This window comes from Mustelus asterias, chromosome 2 (genome assembly GCF_964213995.1).
Source record: "Mustelus asterias chromosome 2, sMusAst1.hap1.1, whole genome shotgun sequence".
Classification (NCBI taxonomy): Eukaryota; Metazoa; Chordata; class Chondrichthyes; order Carcharhiniformes; family Triakidae; genus Mustelus; species Mustelus asterias.
This window is the reverse complement of record NC_135802.1, coordinates 70,613,730-70,629,676: the sequence shown is the minus strand read 5'-3', so window position 1 is coordinate 70,629,676 and position 15,947 is coordinate 70,613,730. Positions and strand designations below refer to the sequence as shown.

Below are 15,947 nucleotides of genomic sequence, written 5' to 3'. Positions count from 1 at the left end.
CTCATAAAACCCTCCTACGAGATAGAACTAACCATCCTATTGGCTGGTATAAAGATGATTATAATCATGTAAGCAACACTCATGTCACATGGTTTAAAAGTCAATTAATCAGCCTCCAATCCTTTCATTATATTACACTAACTTTCACAGCTTTAAGGAGGAGTTAGACAGATTTTTAATTGGTAATGGGTTGAAGGGTTATGGAGCGAAGGCAGGTAAATGGATATGAGGAACATATCAGCCATGATCGAATGGCGGAGTGGACTCAATGGCCTAATTCTGCTCCTATATCTTATGAACAACAACCATATTTCTGCTTTCGTGTTTTAAGTTGATTCCTACTGATCACACGACGAATAATGTGTTGACAAGTGGGAGTTACTAAAGCATTGTTCTTTCTTGGGATTCTTTAATATTTTTCCTTTTCAAGTGTTTATCAAATTCCATCTTAAATATCATGATCGCCTTGCTTTTAATAGCCACTTGTGGTAATGAATCCCATATTTAATAACACTTCATACAAAAGAAATCTTCTAATTTCTTCCTTAAAGCTTCTTGCACTAATCTAAATGTATGTCCCTTGTTACTGATTAACCAAGCAGTTGAAAATATCTTTCATTATTCACTCTTTCAAACCCTTCAAGACTTTTAACCACTTTATTAGATTTCCCTCAATCTTTTTTGCTCCAGCGAATATAGCCCTAGGTTTCTAGTCTTTCATCATAACTATGTTCTTTCATCCCAAATATAAGCTAGTAATTCTCTGTTGCATCCTTTTCATGACTTTAACAATGTTGATATAATTGTCTAAATCTTCTGATCCCGCCCGTCACAGGAATCATTGCTGGTGGGATGGAGAATTGATGGACAAGCAAAAGGTCCATTAACCTCAGGTGGGAATTTCCGGTCTGGGAACAGGCAGGTGGGTTCGGAAAATTTAGACAAATAATAAACTCCCCGTTTATGCCACAACCGAAAATGAAAACCTGCCCCTTGCAATTACAAATTAATTAAATTTTACACTTGAACCCACAAGTGTCCCTGTTCATCCACACATTTCAGTGTACACTCCAATTCTGTGTCTTGTCCTCCCATTCAGATTTTTGGTTCACTCTTGGGAAGTTATCACTGGCTCGGCCAGTATTTGTTGCCCATTTCTAGCTGCTCTTGCAGGTAATGGTCAGCCATCTGCTTGATCCATTGCAGTCTATGTGGAGGGTAATCCATCTCACTCTGTACTGGAATAGCTTGGATGAAAGTGCAGCGCGTTCTTAAGTACTAAATCAGAATATCGTCCGAGCCCATAGCTTTTACTGCATCCAGCACCTTCAACCATTTCTTGATATCACATGGAGTGAATCAAACTGTCGAAAAACTGGCATTTTTATGATGGCGTGCACCTCAGGTGGGGGCCAGTCGGGATCATCTCAGTTGTTCACATTCTATTCCACCTCCCTGTCTATTATTGCTAAACTTTGGCTTTCTGGTGCCTTTTACACTTTTCCTCTTCATTTGTCAAACACTTCTTCTGTGCCATTGACAAATTTTAAGATTGTGGACCCTATGTCTAAGTCCAAGTTATCAATGTATATGGAAAGCAAAAGTGCATTTAGCAGTGACCACACGAGTTCACCCATTCAATACCTTCTTCAAATTGAAAAGCACCCATTTATACTAATCCTTTTTTCCCGTTAATTTTCAACCATTTTCCATTATATTGCATACCTCAATCTTTCTAACAAGCTTCTTGAAAAGCACTTTATCAAATTCCTTCTATAATTGTTGGGCATTTTCAAATGTAATTGAGTTGTGTAAGAATTTCTGGTGTGTGTACTAAAGGCATATGTACCACTATTCATGTTCCATTGTGTCAGCCTGTAATCATTGTCTTTACATGCTAACAGTGACATTTTCAATCATTCACTAACATGTTCCACCGTCTGCCCGTGGAATGCTAACTCATTTCTATGCGTTCTCATTTTTTATTTTACAGCAGTAAATTATTACCTCAGGGAGAACAAGATTTTCAGTAGCCACAGAACACACTTGTTCCATCTTGTGAAACAAATTGAAGTTTCTTGTTCACAACTGAAGTACTCAGGTCCTTAACTAAGAACAATTCTGATTTTATATTCAGATTTGAAGCTCTTGTGATGTCTCATGCTCAATAACATCCTTACTCTGCCCCATCATGGCTATTCTAAACTATGGCTCTTATCTTCACTCCCTGAAATCTAAGGGAAACAGACTTGAGCATATCTGGCGCACATCTGGTTCAACAATCCATCACCAAATGCTACTGTCTCTCCTCTGCCAAAGCTGCCGATATCCAATTATTATCCTGAAAGGCAAAGATAACCTCTGATTTATTTTCTCTGACACCAACTATCCCTGTAAATTCCTTTGCCCTGCCTTCTTACCAGTAACCAGTAACAAGTGAGGAGCTCATGCAATTCTATGTTATTGGGACTGACAATCATCCAATCAGCCATCCAGTTGGTTCCTCTATTTTTCTTTGCTCCATTTTCATAAAAGCACGTTGACTTTGTTTAATCGCAGTTTTCCAAGTGCATTGCTAAGACTTCCTTATAGATTCTAGCACTTTCCCAAAAACTGATGTCAAGCTAACTGGTCTTTATTTCCCTCTCCCTCCTTGTTTCAATACTGGTGTCATATTTGCTAACTTCCAGTCTGCTGGGACTGTTCGAGAATATAGGGATTTTTGGAAAATTATTACCAGTACATCCACTATCTCTGCATCTATGCCTTTTAGGATATAGGCCATCAGGTACTGGGGAATTGTCAGATTTAATTCCCTTAGGTTTCCCCAGTATCTTTTCTCTGCTGATATAAACTTCCACACTTTTTTAGCACCAAGGTTACCATCTATTTCTGATATGCAAGAGGTCTTCTAATTTGAAGATGGACACAAAATATTTGTTCATTGTCTGTCAATTTTTCATTCCCCATAATAATTTTTCCTATCTCTGCACTTGAGGGACCAGCATCTACTTTGGTTGCTCTCTTCCTTTTTATATACTTGCACAAGCTCTTACAATTTGTCTCTATCTTCCTAGATAGTTCACTATCGCAATCTATTATTTTCCCTTTTTATAAACTTTCTGGTGATTGTCAGTTTCTAAAACTCTGCAATCCTCAGCTATTCTTTGCGACCTTATTCTTAGCTTCCTGAATAAGCCATGGATGAATGTTTCTTGCTGTTTCTTGTTTCTCAATGGGATGTAATTTTTTGTTGAACATTTGAATTGTTTCTTTTATTTCCCCTCTGTTTATTTACAGCCATACTTTACAGACTATTTACTCATTCAACTTTAGTAAGTTTTCCACTCATACTTAGGTAACTGGTTTTGTTTAAGTTTCATGCTTCTTGTTTGTGATTAGAATATGCCGCTTTGGAGAATTTTGGTTTGATTTATTATTGTCACATGCATTAACATACAGTGAAAAGTATTGATTCTTGCGCGCTATACAGACAAAACATACTGTTCAAAGACAAGGAAATGAGAGAGTGCAGAACGTAGTGTTACAGTCATAGCGAGGGCGTAGAGAAAGATCAACTTAATGCAAGACAAGTCCATTCAAAAGTCTGACAGCAGCAGGGAAAAGCTGTTCTTGAGTCGGTTGGTATGTGACCTCAGACTTTTGTATCTTTTTCCCAAAGGAAGAAGGTGGAAGAGAGAATGTCCGGGGTGCGTGGGCTCCTTAATTATGCTGGCTGCTTTGCCGGGGCAGCGGGAGGTGTAGACAGAGTCAATGGATGGGAGGCTGGTTTGCGTGATGGATTGGGCTACATTCATGACCTTTTGTAGTTCCTTGCCGTCTTGAACTGAGCAGGAGCCATACCAAATTGTGATACAACCAGAAAGAATGCTTTCTATGCTGCATCTGTAAAAGTTGGAGAGAGTCATAGCTGTCATGCCAAATTTCCTTAGTCTTCTGAGAAAGTGGAGGCGGTGGTGTGCTTTCCTAACTATACTGTCGGCATGGGGGGACCAGGACAGGTTGTTGGTGATCTGGGCACCTAAAAACCTGAAGCTCTCGACCCTTTCTACTTCGTCCCCATTGATGTAGACAGGGTGGTAATGTGAATGGTTGGAGAAACCATGAGCTAGAGGGGTAAATTACATTGATGAGTTAGTTGCTGACTGGGTGTTAGTGTCAGATAGGGAAAGTTAAGATTGTAATGCAGCATATAAAGGATGTAACAACAGAGCATTTAGAAATGCATAATATAATCAAGTCGAGTCAGCATGGTTTTATGAAGGGGAAATTACGTCTGACAAGTGTATTAAAATTCTTTGGTGTGGTAACAAACAGGATAGATAAAGGGGAGCCAGTAGATGTGGTATACTTGGATTTCCAAACAAATGTTTGATAAGGTAATGCAGATAAAAGGCTACTTAATAAGAAAAAAGCCCATGATGTTGAGGGTAGTATATTACCATAGCTAGATGATTGGCCAACTAATAGAAGACAGGAGAGTTGCGGACCAGAGGGCATAATCTCAGAGTGAGGGGTCGCTCATTTAAGACAGAGATGAAGATGAATTTCTTCTCTAAGAGGGTGGTGAATCTATGGGATTCCTTACCACAGAGGGGTATAGCAGTTGGATCATTAAGTGTGTTTAAAGCTGAAATAGATAGATTTTAAATGTAAAGGAATCAAACGTTATGGAGATAAGGCGGGAAAGTGGAGTTGAAGATGATCATATCAGATCAGTCATGATTTCATTGAATGGCGGAGCAGACTTGATGGGCCGAATGACCTATTTCTGCCCCTAAGTCTTATCGTCGTACATTGCCAAATTTAGTGATTATTGGGTATGTTGGTATGTACACTGCATGATTTTGGGAATAAGAAGCATGAGGTTTAGAAATAACACATTGTAATAAGCCATGGAGATTTAATAAGATCATAAAAACTAGGAGCAGGAGTAGGTTATCTGGCCCCTCAAGCCTGCTCTGCCATTCAATAAGATCATGGCTGATCTTTTTGTGGACTCAGCTCCACTTACCCGCCCGCTCGCCATAATCCTTAATTCCTTTACTGTTCAAAAATTTATCTATCCTTGCCTTAAAAACATTCAATGAAGTAGCCTCAACTGCTTCACTGGGCAGGGAATTCCACAGATTCACAACCCTTTGTGTGAAGAAGTTCCTCCTCAACTCAGTCCTAAATCTGCTTCTCCTTATTTTGAGGCTATGCCCCCAGTTCTAGTTTCACCCGCCAGTGGAAACAACTTCCCTGCTTCTACCTTATCTATTCCCTTCATCATAGAACATAGAAAGAATACAGCACAAACAGGCCCTTCGACCCCACAATTTGCGCCGGTCATGTCCCTACCTATCTAGGCTTATATATAGGCTTACCTATAACCCTCAATCCTATTAAGTCCCATGTACTCATCCAGAAGTCTCTTAAAAGACCCTATCGAGTTTGCCTCTACCACCACTGACGGCAGCCAATTCCACTCACCCACCACTCTCTGAGTGAAAAACTTACCCTGACATCTCCTCTGTACCTACTCCCCAGCACCTTAAACCGGTGTCCTCTCGTAGCAGCCATTTCAACCCTGGGAAAAAGCCTCCAAGAATCCACCCGATCTATACCTCTCAACATCTTGTACACTTCTATCAGGTCACCTCTCATCCTTCGTCTCTCCAAGGAGAAAAGACCGAGCTCCCTCAACCTATCCTCATAAGGCATGCCAACCAATCCAGGCATCATCCTTGTAAATCTTCTCTGCACCCTTTCAATCATTTCCACATCCCTCCTGTAATGAGGCGACCAGAACTGAGCACAGTACTCCAAGTGGGGTCTGACGATAATCTTATATGTTTCTATAAGATCTCCCCTCACTCTTCTGAATTCCAATGTGTATAGCCCCAGTCTTCTCAGTCTCTCCTCATAAGCCAACCTTCTCAACTTCGGAATCAACCTAGTGAATCTCTTCTGCACCCCTTCCAGTGCCAGTATATCCTTTCTCAAGTAAGGAGACCAAAACTGTACACAGTACTCCAGGTGTGGCCTCACCAGCACCTTATACAGCTGCAACATAACCGTGCTGTTTTTAAACTCCATCCCTCTAGCAGTGAAGGACAAAATTCCATTTGCCTTCTTAATTACCTGCTGCACCTGCAAACCAACTCGAGATTCCTGCACAAGGACACCCAGGTCCCTCTGCACAGCAGCATGCTTCACTTTTTTACCATTTAAATAATAGTCCATTTTGCTGTTATTCCTACCAAAATGGATGACCTCACATTTACCAATATTGTACTCCATCTGCCAGACCCTCGTCCACTCACTTAAACTATCTATATCCCTTTGCAGACTTACAGCGTCCTCTGCACACTTTGCTCTGCCACCCATCATAGTGTCATCTGCGAATTTTGACACACTACACTTGGTCCCCAACTCCAAATCATCTATGTAAATCGTAAACAATTGCAGTCCCAGTACTGATCCCTGAGGCACACCACTAATCACTGATTGCCAACCAGAAAAACAGCCATTTACCGCCACTCTTTGCTTTCTGTTAGTTAACCAATCCTCTATCCATGCTAATACATTACCTGTAACACCATGCACCTTTATCTTATGTAGCAGTCTTTGGTGCAGCACCTTGTCAAATGCCTTCTGAAAATCCAGATACACCACATCCACAGGTTTCCCATTGTCCACTGCACATGTAATGTTCTCAAAGAATTCCACCAAATTAGTCAAACATGATCTTCCCTTCATGAACCCGTGCTGCGTCTTACTAATGGGACAATTTATATCCAGATGTCTCGCTATTTCTTCCTTGATGATAGATTCAAGCATTTTCCCTACTTCAGAAGTTAAGCTAATCGGCCTTTTGTCTACCTCCTTTTTTAAACAGTTGCGTCACATTTGTTGTTTTCCAGTTTAATGAAATAAAATACTAAATTTGATTGAGCTATTTAAAATTATGACGAGTGTGAACAGAGGACATCGCGTGAAGCTGTTCCATTGGTGCAAGGATTGAGAACCAGAGGACACTGATTTAAGGTAATTGGCAAAAGAGGCAACGGGGACATGAAGAAAATCTTTTTTACACAGCGAGTGGTTATGAGTGGAATGCTCTGCCTGTGAGTGTGGCAGAAACTGATTGAATCATGACTTTCAAAGTAAATTGGATCATTATATGAAGAGCAAAAAATTGCAGGGCTATAGGGAAAAGATGAGAGTTGCACTCAGTGAATTGCACTTGCAGAGAGAAGTCCAGCACATACAAGATGGGCTAAATGGCCTCTTTCTGCATTGTAACCATTAAATGATTCTAAGAGTATGAGATTTAAGAGATTGGATGAAGAACTTCTGTTATGAAGATAGATTGGAGAAGTTAGGATTATTTTCTTTGGAGAAGAGAAGACTGGGTGGAAATTTGATGGAGGTATTCAATATCAAAAAGAGGAGTCTGGACAGAGTAGAGAGAGAGAAACTGTTTCCACTTGTAAAAGGATCGAGAATGAAAGGGCACAGATTTAAACGGATTGGCAAAAGACACAAAAGCGATGTAAAGTCGGGTGCCCCCCCCCCCCCCCCCCCCTCCTCCCCCGACCACCATCCACCAGACCTCCCACACTACTTTCCCAACCTTTCCCTTGAAACCCCAATTGTTTGTTTTGCTCCCCCTCAGGCTTTCCCTACCCTCCTCAGCCTGAGACTCCTAAACCTCAGTGGGCCTCCAATACCTGGACTTAGGCGCTGACATTTTCCCACATTTCTTCTTGTGTCCACTGCAGTGCTGTCACTGCTGATATGGGAGAGCTGCTGGCCAATCAGATTGACTGGCTGCCCTCTAAGATGCACTGACTTCCTCCTGAGCATAGAAATGGCTGTGAGCACGCAAAATCGACAGGTATTTATTCCCCGCCACTCTTCAGATGGCAGGAAGTGAGACCCTGCCATCAGAAAAATTCAGCCCATACGTTTTTGACCAACCTGTTCATATTGCAATTTGATCTCCCCTTCTTTGACATGGCATCAACCTTTTGTCTGATCATACTTCACTGTGACCTCTCGGTTATTTTTCTATGTGAAAGATGCCATGTAAATTAATTTAGTGTTTATGCTGTGTATATATTGGTCCATCATTGTTTTCAGCCAAATAAATGATATTTTCAGACTTCCTTCAATACAGCAAAGAAGCTTTTTCAGTGTTTGATTGTGTGGTCAATACTAAGGTAATAAGGCCATAAGGAATAGGACCAGAAGTATGCCATTTGGCCCATCAAGTTGTTGACCCAGATAACCACGTAATATTCGAGGTGTTGGTTAAATTTGGTTGAAAGTTGCCCTGTGTTCATATATAACGTTTCATTGCTTGCAAAATGGACAATTTGATATGTTGCTCATCACTGTATTTTTGCCAGAGGATTTCTGTTAGCTCGATTGGTTGGACGGCTGGTTCATGGTGTAGGACAATGTCACTAGCGTGGGTTCAATTCCTGTACCAGCTGAGGTTATCCATGAAAGCTTGCCTTCTCAACCTTGCCCCTCACTACAAAAGGTCGTGAATACCGCCCAATCCATCACGCTAACCAACCTCCCATCCATTGACTCTGTCAACACTTCCCGCTGCCTCGGCAAAGCAGCCAGCATAATTAAGGACCCCACACACCCCGGACATTCTCTCTTCCACCTTCTTCCTTCAGGAAAAAGATACAAAAGTCTGAGGTCACGTACCAACTGACTCAAGAACAGCTTCTTCCCTGCTGCCGCCAGACTTTTGAATGGACCCACCTTGCATTAAGTGGATCTTTCTCTACATCCTAGATATGACTGTAACACTACATTCCGCACTCTCTCGTTTCCTTCTCTATGAACAGTATGCTTTGTCCGTATAGTGTGCAAGAAACAATACTTTTCACTGTATGCTAATACATGTGACAATAATAAATCAAATCACCTGAGGGTGTGGTGACCCTCAGGTTAATCACCACTAGTCAGCACTCGCTCTCTCCTTCTCTCAGAGAGAGGGCACTATGGTGATCTTTACATTTTCTCCAAATTGCATTTTTTATCACTACCTGTGGTTTTGAATAAGGATTTAATTACACACTTTTTAAATATGTTAATAACAGAAAACTGTAATCCGCATCAACATGAATCTTGTTAGTGACCTTGTGGATGGTGCTTGATGAATTGCACACCTCTTTTCCAACCCTTCATTACTAAACCCTAGTGGGCTTTCCTTTGTGGAAACAGCAAAGGAGTTCTGTCAATCACAACATAACTAAATTATACTTTGCACGTTAGCATGAATAAGAAACTTCTGTTCAATGTGTTTACATGATGGATGGCAGAGAGCACAATGCTGAAGACTTGGTTGTAAAGTCTTTCAAAGGCACTACACTACACGACAGCATTACTGCCCAACTACATGTCAAGGTATTAGCAAATTATGCTTAAGGATTAATAAATTATCAATTCCATGCCTCAGGAATTTACTCAAATGTCAATAACATGGAAATATCTTAAAGATGAAAAATAATATTTATTTAGGTCACAGTAAGTATTCATATCACACCTTGTTCTGTTTATGAAGAAGAATAGCCTTCCTTGGTGTGAAAATATATTAGGTATGTTATAATATGGTGCAGTTGATTCAAGATTAGCAATCCTGGTACAATTTTTAAAATTCTTTTTCACTTGTGTTACAATTGAGATGGGGGGAGTGCACAATTGATCTAGCCCCACTACTCCACAAGTCGCACCATTAATACAAATGTTTAATTCTCTCACCAAATGGCCAATTCACCTTCACTGCTGTTAGATGCAAAATAAAAAAGAGACTTCAATAAAGTTTTCTTCAATCAACCCAGAATCATAGAATTTTACTCTCAGAACGATGCCATTCAGCCCATTGTATCTGCAACAAAGAATGATTGATTTCTTATCATACAATACCAACTATTAAAACAAGCTGCAAGCATTGGTACATTTTGTAATCAGAAAGTGTAACCATCTGTCCCTTTTAAAATGCCCCTCTGCACTGATTGGAGGCTAAAGTAGATTTTGTGGAAGGGATAAAATTTGCAGGGTTTCGATGTGAAGATTACGCTTTAGTCCCAGTAGATATCAAAAGGTTCTCACCAATGGAGTTACAGTGTTGAGGAGAATAGAGTCAGATCAATCCTATGGAATTTCCCTCTCGCGGGTTTTCCAATACAAACAAGTTCCACTGAGATGAGGATTCCTAGTTGGATACTGATAACCACACTGTTTCGGGCAAGGCAAGGAGAGGAGAGCACAAGTTGGGCAGCTCTTCCCCCTCTCGGTCCATTCCTAACTGAGGTTAAAAGAAACAAGTTCATAACATAGAGCTCATCTTTGTCCAGTAATTTCCAATAAATCATCAGGGCCTTTGCCTTTAAAACACTTTTTTTCAGCCATTAAATTAATTACTGTTCAAATAAGCAAGTACCATGCTGGGTAATCGCTTGGAAAAGGTATGCTTTCTCCCAATCCAAGGTGACCTTATGGCCATTTTATTAAAAAGTCTAAATGCCCAAAATAATGCAATTCCCTTCCAAATTTTAAAAGAAAATACAGTTCTTGACGATGTGGTTTCCCAACACTCGTCATCCATGATGCAATGATGTCTCCCAAAGAATTGTGTAATTTGCACAATTATAGCTGCCCCTTTTAATTTGTCCCTAAGCTAATTTGAGTTAGTTTATTTGTTTGGTGTGAAAATACATGCACAATTATGGAATTGACATCAGGTGATACAAATAACCCTCAGCTGCTTCAGAGCCAAGTAATTCAGTTTATTCCTCAAAATTGCAAAGGCCTACTTTAACATTGACCTTTGGGACAACCTTCCATTCCTACAGTTTGACAGTTCTGTTACCAGGCTGTGCATCCTAGTGACTCAATTACAGCCAATTACTGCCAAATTAGAAACAATTCTCTGGACTTGCACCACAGGAACCGGATTAAAGCAGGTTCAGTTCGTTTCAGAATCTTACAGCTGTCAGAGTTTACAATCTGAATTTGGGCTTGGAATAATTTTCACATGTAACAGACCAACCAGAATCATTTCTTCCCTCGTTTTATGTGAATTTATCATATCAAGGCTAAAAATGAATGGAAGAAAATCGCATTGCTGAATTCTTCACACAAACAGTTTTAATTTGTTTCTTTTTAAATTATTGTTCCATTGTAATCTCAAAAGGTTTAAAAAGATTCTTTAGATTTGGTAAACATCACAAAGCATATTCCCGTGTATTGTTTTGGGATTCAGAATCCACGACAGCCTTCCTGTAGCTCTGTAGCCTGAGGGAGGGAAATACTGATTTCAGATCATATTAACAGCAGTTACTGTGAACTGTTTCTACACAACCATCAATGCTAATGTACCCATGATAGAAGAAAGGGCCATTGCTGATGTAGAATATGCATCAAACAGAGATTGAGGAATATATGAATTTTTAATTCTGCTCTATGAAACTGCCAGGAGTAATACAACAAAGCACTTCCGTTGGCTTATTTCCCACACTTGCCCATTTTGAATATGATGTTGATAAAGACCCACATAAAGCAGCTACAAAATATTTTGCCTTGGCTGTAAAAATAAAGTGCTTCATGTCTCTTTATGCATTCTGTAGAATTTTGTGTTCTTTTTTCAACACTTTGAGGAGAATTTTATCTTGTCTCCTTTTGGTCAGTAAACAGTGAGGGCAGATATTTATTGTCAGTTGGCAGGGAATCAGTAAAAGGCACTTTAGAGGCAATCCATTTCAGATTTTTTTTTTGAATTTGTATTTATTTGTACATTTGCGAATATCTGGAACAGAAACAGTGTTGGCATCACAGGCTCAAGCAGTTAGCACCAGTTGTTGGATAATTGATGCTCGTCCATTATGTCACATGCTGTGACAAATTAACACTACATCAAACAGTGAAAACAAAAGTGGTTTTATTATTTTTATCTTAGCTTTTATTAAACCAACTAACCCACAATACATTTCTAGTACCTACACCACCCCATTACCAGTGAGAGTATTATTCATCATATGTATATCATATACATCATATGCAAACATCAAAAGATCTTCGCCAGCCATTTTTCCCTGCCCTTAAAATAGAATAACCTGCAACTGAAAGTCACTTTCACATCAAGAAAAATAGTAAAATAATAACCCGGCATAATAAAATATACTTATCTGTATATTAAAAGTATCTTTACTTTTAATGTACTTATTTTATTGAAAGGTGTTACCAGAAATAAATATGTTCAAAAAATCATAGTATTTTACATCTTATTTTGAATGTTTGAGTGTCAATTTTTACCTTAGACAGTATTTTTAAAAAATGTACTTTCAACGTATGCACAGACAATAACTAATTACCAAGTGCTGTTTCTCTCTTAGGACCCAATTGTTTTGCAGGAGTCGCTGTTATCCCAGCTGGTCGAGAGGTGAAGATTGATGAATGCACAACTTGCCATTGCTCCTACGAAGATGGCACTTGGAGAGTTGACCATCAAGCAACTTGCATCAAGAATGACTGCAAGGAAATCTAGACAAAAGATTGTTTGGAAAAAGAAAAATAATTTTTTTGCTATATTGAATATAAAATGGGACTGAAAGAAAGCTGTTTTTTGTACTTGCTGTATTGCATATCATACTTATATTTAATTAATCATATTATTTGTACTAAATCTGAGCAATAAAATGTGACCAGTATATTTCATGCATCACAATTTGGCACTTTTTAATTTTCAATGGGTGATGCAGGTTTGTAATACTCTGTTACAGTTTTTTTTCCAACAGCCGCCGTCCCTTGTATTCATACCTGTGCTACTCAATCAAAATTCACCTGGTGCTTTGGATAAAGGTTAAGCAGGAAAAGTCAGCAAGGCATCTAAGAAAAAGCACAAGAGAATAATGAAAAATATACCAATATCAGTGAAACAACTGTGAATATTTTACGTTAGAGTAGGTCACTTGAAAACATAAAATCTAAAACGAATTGTATTGAGGGATGTTTTATGGATATTAACAACAGCTGCTTTGTGTGATTACAGAATTTGCAGCTATTCGATGCATCATTTGTGCTGCTGGAAATCCATATAGCTTTGTGTCTGTTCAGGTCACAACGTTTTTATGTGGTAAACTCCATTGATTTGGTTTTGGTTTCTGAATATCATTTGTTTTATTTCTTCGGGTTTTTTTCTCCCCTACAATATACACCTTCTGCAGTCAAGACATGCTCACTCACACTCTGCCAGTCTTGTTCTTCACCAGATACAAAAACAGCTGGGAGGGAGGGGCCAGCTCCTAAATGTTTCTTTTGCTCCCTAAGATGGCATAGCTTAGATCAATTATTTGCCATATGGAGAATAGCAGCACAAACTCATATCCTGCTCACATGTTGATGGTTCATCTAATGTCTTCAGACACCTCCCTCCTTTGTCAAAGTGCCAGGAGGTAATGGAAATCAATACACAATTCAAATTCTGGATAATTTCCAATCACACAACAGCAATATGTGCAAATGGAAATTTATTTTAAGCACTGCCTCAAGTTTCTTCTCTTCCAGTATTTCCCTTTATGGATATTGACCTGGATTTTGCAAAAAGAATAAAGGTGAAGCTTTTACATGTGCAGTTAAGTGCAAAAATCAGGAGGTTACTGTCTAATTTGCCCTGCTCCTCCAGACCCATCACTAAACTAGTACCTCATTGAGAGACTCAGGATTAAAATATATGGAATGGCATAACAGTGCTGTACATACCCGCGAAATGCGAAAGATAAAGATGGGCTTGATCATTCATGTGTAAGTGTACTTTTAACAGAATGATAAGTCTTAATTACTGCCAAGCAACATGTCTGGCAGTAAAAACTTACTTTTGCTAATGTAGCGTCTCATTCCTTCAAAGTTAAATTTTTGCTGGATGCTTTTAAATCATTGTTTTTACCTCAACTCTTTTATCTCTGTCATTCTTTATCTCTGTTAATCCCATATTTCTATCCCTCTTTTATTTTGCTTTCTGTACATGATTTAATATTGAATTAAATTGTTCTAACTTATACTTCCTATTTAGACTCTGCACTGCTCATTGACAATTCTTCAGTCTGATTGTTTGAGAAGACATGCTACTGCTCGGCCTTTTCACACGTGTCCCTGATACCCTAGAGGGAGTGTTGTGATGTTTTGACATCTAATTACCGAAAATCACAATGCAAAAGCCACAGAAGGTATGTGGACAATCGTAAATTTACTAAGTGGTCAGTGCCACTCATTCACCGCTTACCGCAAAATCCAGGCCATTATAACCCGCTCATCCATTGTAGTCTGGGTAGACGAGCCACAAAAACCCTGGACAAATGACACAAACAGTGTTTACCTCATTTTTGTGAGTGTCTACTCCATTGATGTTATTGTAAGTGAGTGCCAGGACCTCAGTAGAAATTCAGACCTGCAACATTGGATTACCCCTTCATTGATCATGACCTCTGGAGTTTGACTGTCTGGAAGGCGTAGGAAGAGGTGAGGAGAAATGGAAAGCTCAGTGGCCTGCGATGACGGCCCAGAGAAAATAGAGGCCAGTGAATTCTCAAATTTCTACCTTCATCAGCAGCAAATTTTACAGAGCCTGCATTGTCAGAGTGGGGCTCCTGAGCAAGACCAGGTGATATTTAATGAAGAGTTGACCACCACAGCGCAAAGCATCATCTCTTAAAATGAAAGGTTGTCAATCAAGCAAGCCCTACTGGTACACAGTGGTAGCAACATGTACCATCTACAAGATGCAGTGCAGCAACTCGCCAAAGTTTCTTCAATATCAACTTCCAAACCCAAGACTGCTACCACCTAGAGTAACATTTAAAAGAGAGCTCATGAGAACATCATCATTTGTGAATTCCCTCAGTATAACTGGGCCAAAATCCTGGAACTTCCTGCCCAGCAGCATTTTCCCGACATGATGTGAATTACATCGGTTCAAGAAAGTGACTGACCATCACCTTGGCAAGGGCAGTAAGGGATGGGCAACAAATATTGGCTTTGCCATTGACACCCAAATCCCAGGAATGTTTTTTTAATGAATAAAGGTTCCATCCTTATTGTAGGACCTGTTTCTGAAACTTGTCTTCCTCTGCACCTCATTTGCCACATGATAATCTCATCCAGGAAATCATGATGCTAACAATCAGTGAAGATAAAGTCACCATAGTCCCAGATGACCATAGGCTGCTCTCCCCTTTGAGGAGGAGAGCTGACTGGTGGTGCTTTAACCTGAGGATCACCACACCTCAGACAAGGGACAGCACTGAGAAGGTGGGCCTTCTTGAATAATCTCAGCCGGTACGGAAATTTAACTCATGTTGTTGGCATTTCTTCGCATCATAAACCAGCCAACTGAGCTAAACCAATACCCAAGCACAAATGTATCAATGAGGAGGATGAGGACAATCAATAGGCAACCTGCAAAAGCATTCTTAAAAGGTTCATACATTTCATACAGGTTAGTTACTGCTTTGTCTTCCTATGTTGCTTTGGACCTTTTGGGGGCAGCTATTTTCTGACTTCTGGGAACAAATTTGTGTTGGCTAATGTCTGTTTTGCCAGCATGGTGGCCTCCTGAGTCTATCAGTAGGGCTGGAACAGGAGGGAGGACAGGAACAGCTCAGTGAAGAAGGAGGAGGAGGGTACCAAGTAGGAAGCAACTTGGTCTTCCAGTAGCACTTCTCACACCTCAACGTCAATGAGGAATTTAAAATTCTTTCCTGCACTTTTACAGGGTGATACCAGAAGATGCACATACCTTTTAATTGTCTGATCAAACCTTGAGGCAATCCTCAAATGACAGCCAAAACTTAAGGCCTCATCTTTACTCCTGTTGGAAACTTGCACAATATGAAAGGCGGTTAAGCAGACATTAAAGGACT

At 39.8% G+C, this 15,947-nt stretch overlaps 1 protein-coding gene across 1 annotated transcript in view; it reads left to right on the top strand.

Annotated features, from left to right (window-relative positions):
- The window catches only part of vwc2 (von Willebrand factor C domain containing 2), a 171,794-nt gene extending 159,217 nt beyond the window's left edge, over positions 1-12,577 (top strand). The window contains exon 4 of the mRNA XM_078200448.1: positions 12,426-12,577. Within this exon, the coding sequence (XP_078056574.1) occupies positions 12,426-12,577 (152 nt within the window). The remainder of the gene's footprint in view (positions 1-12,425) is intronic.
- The last annotated feature ends 3,370 nt before the right edge of the window (positions 12,578-15,947 follow it).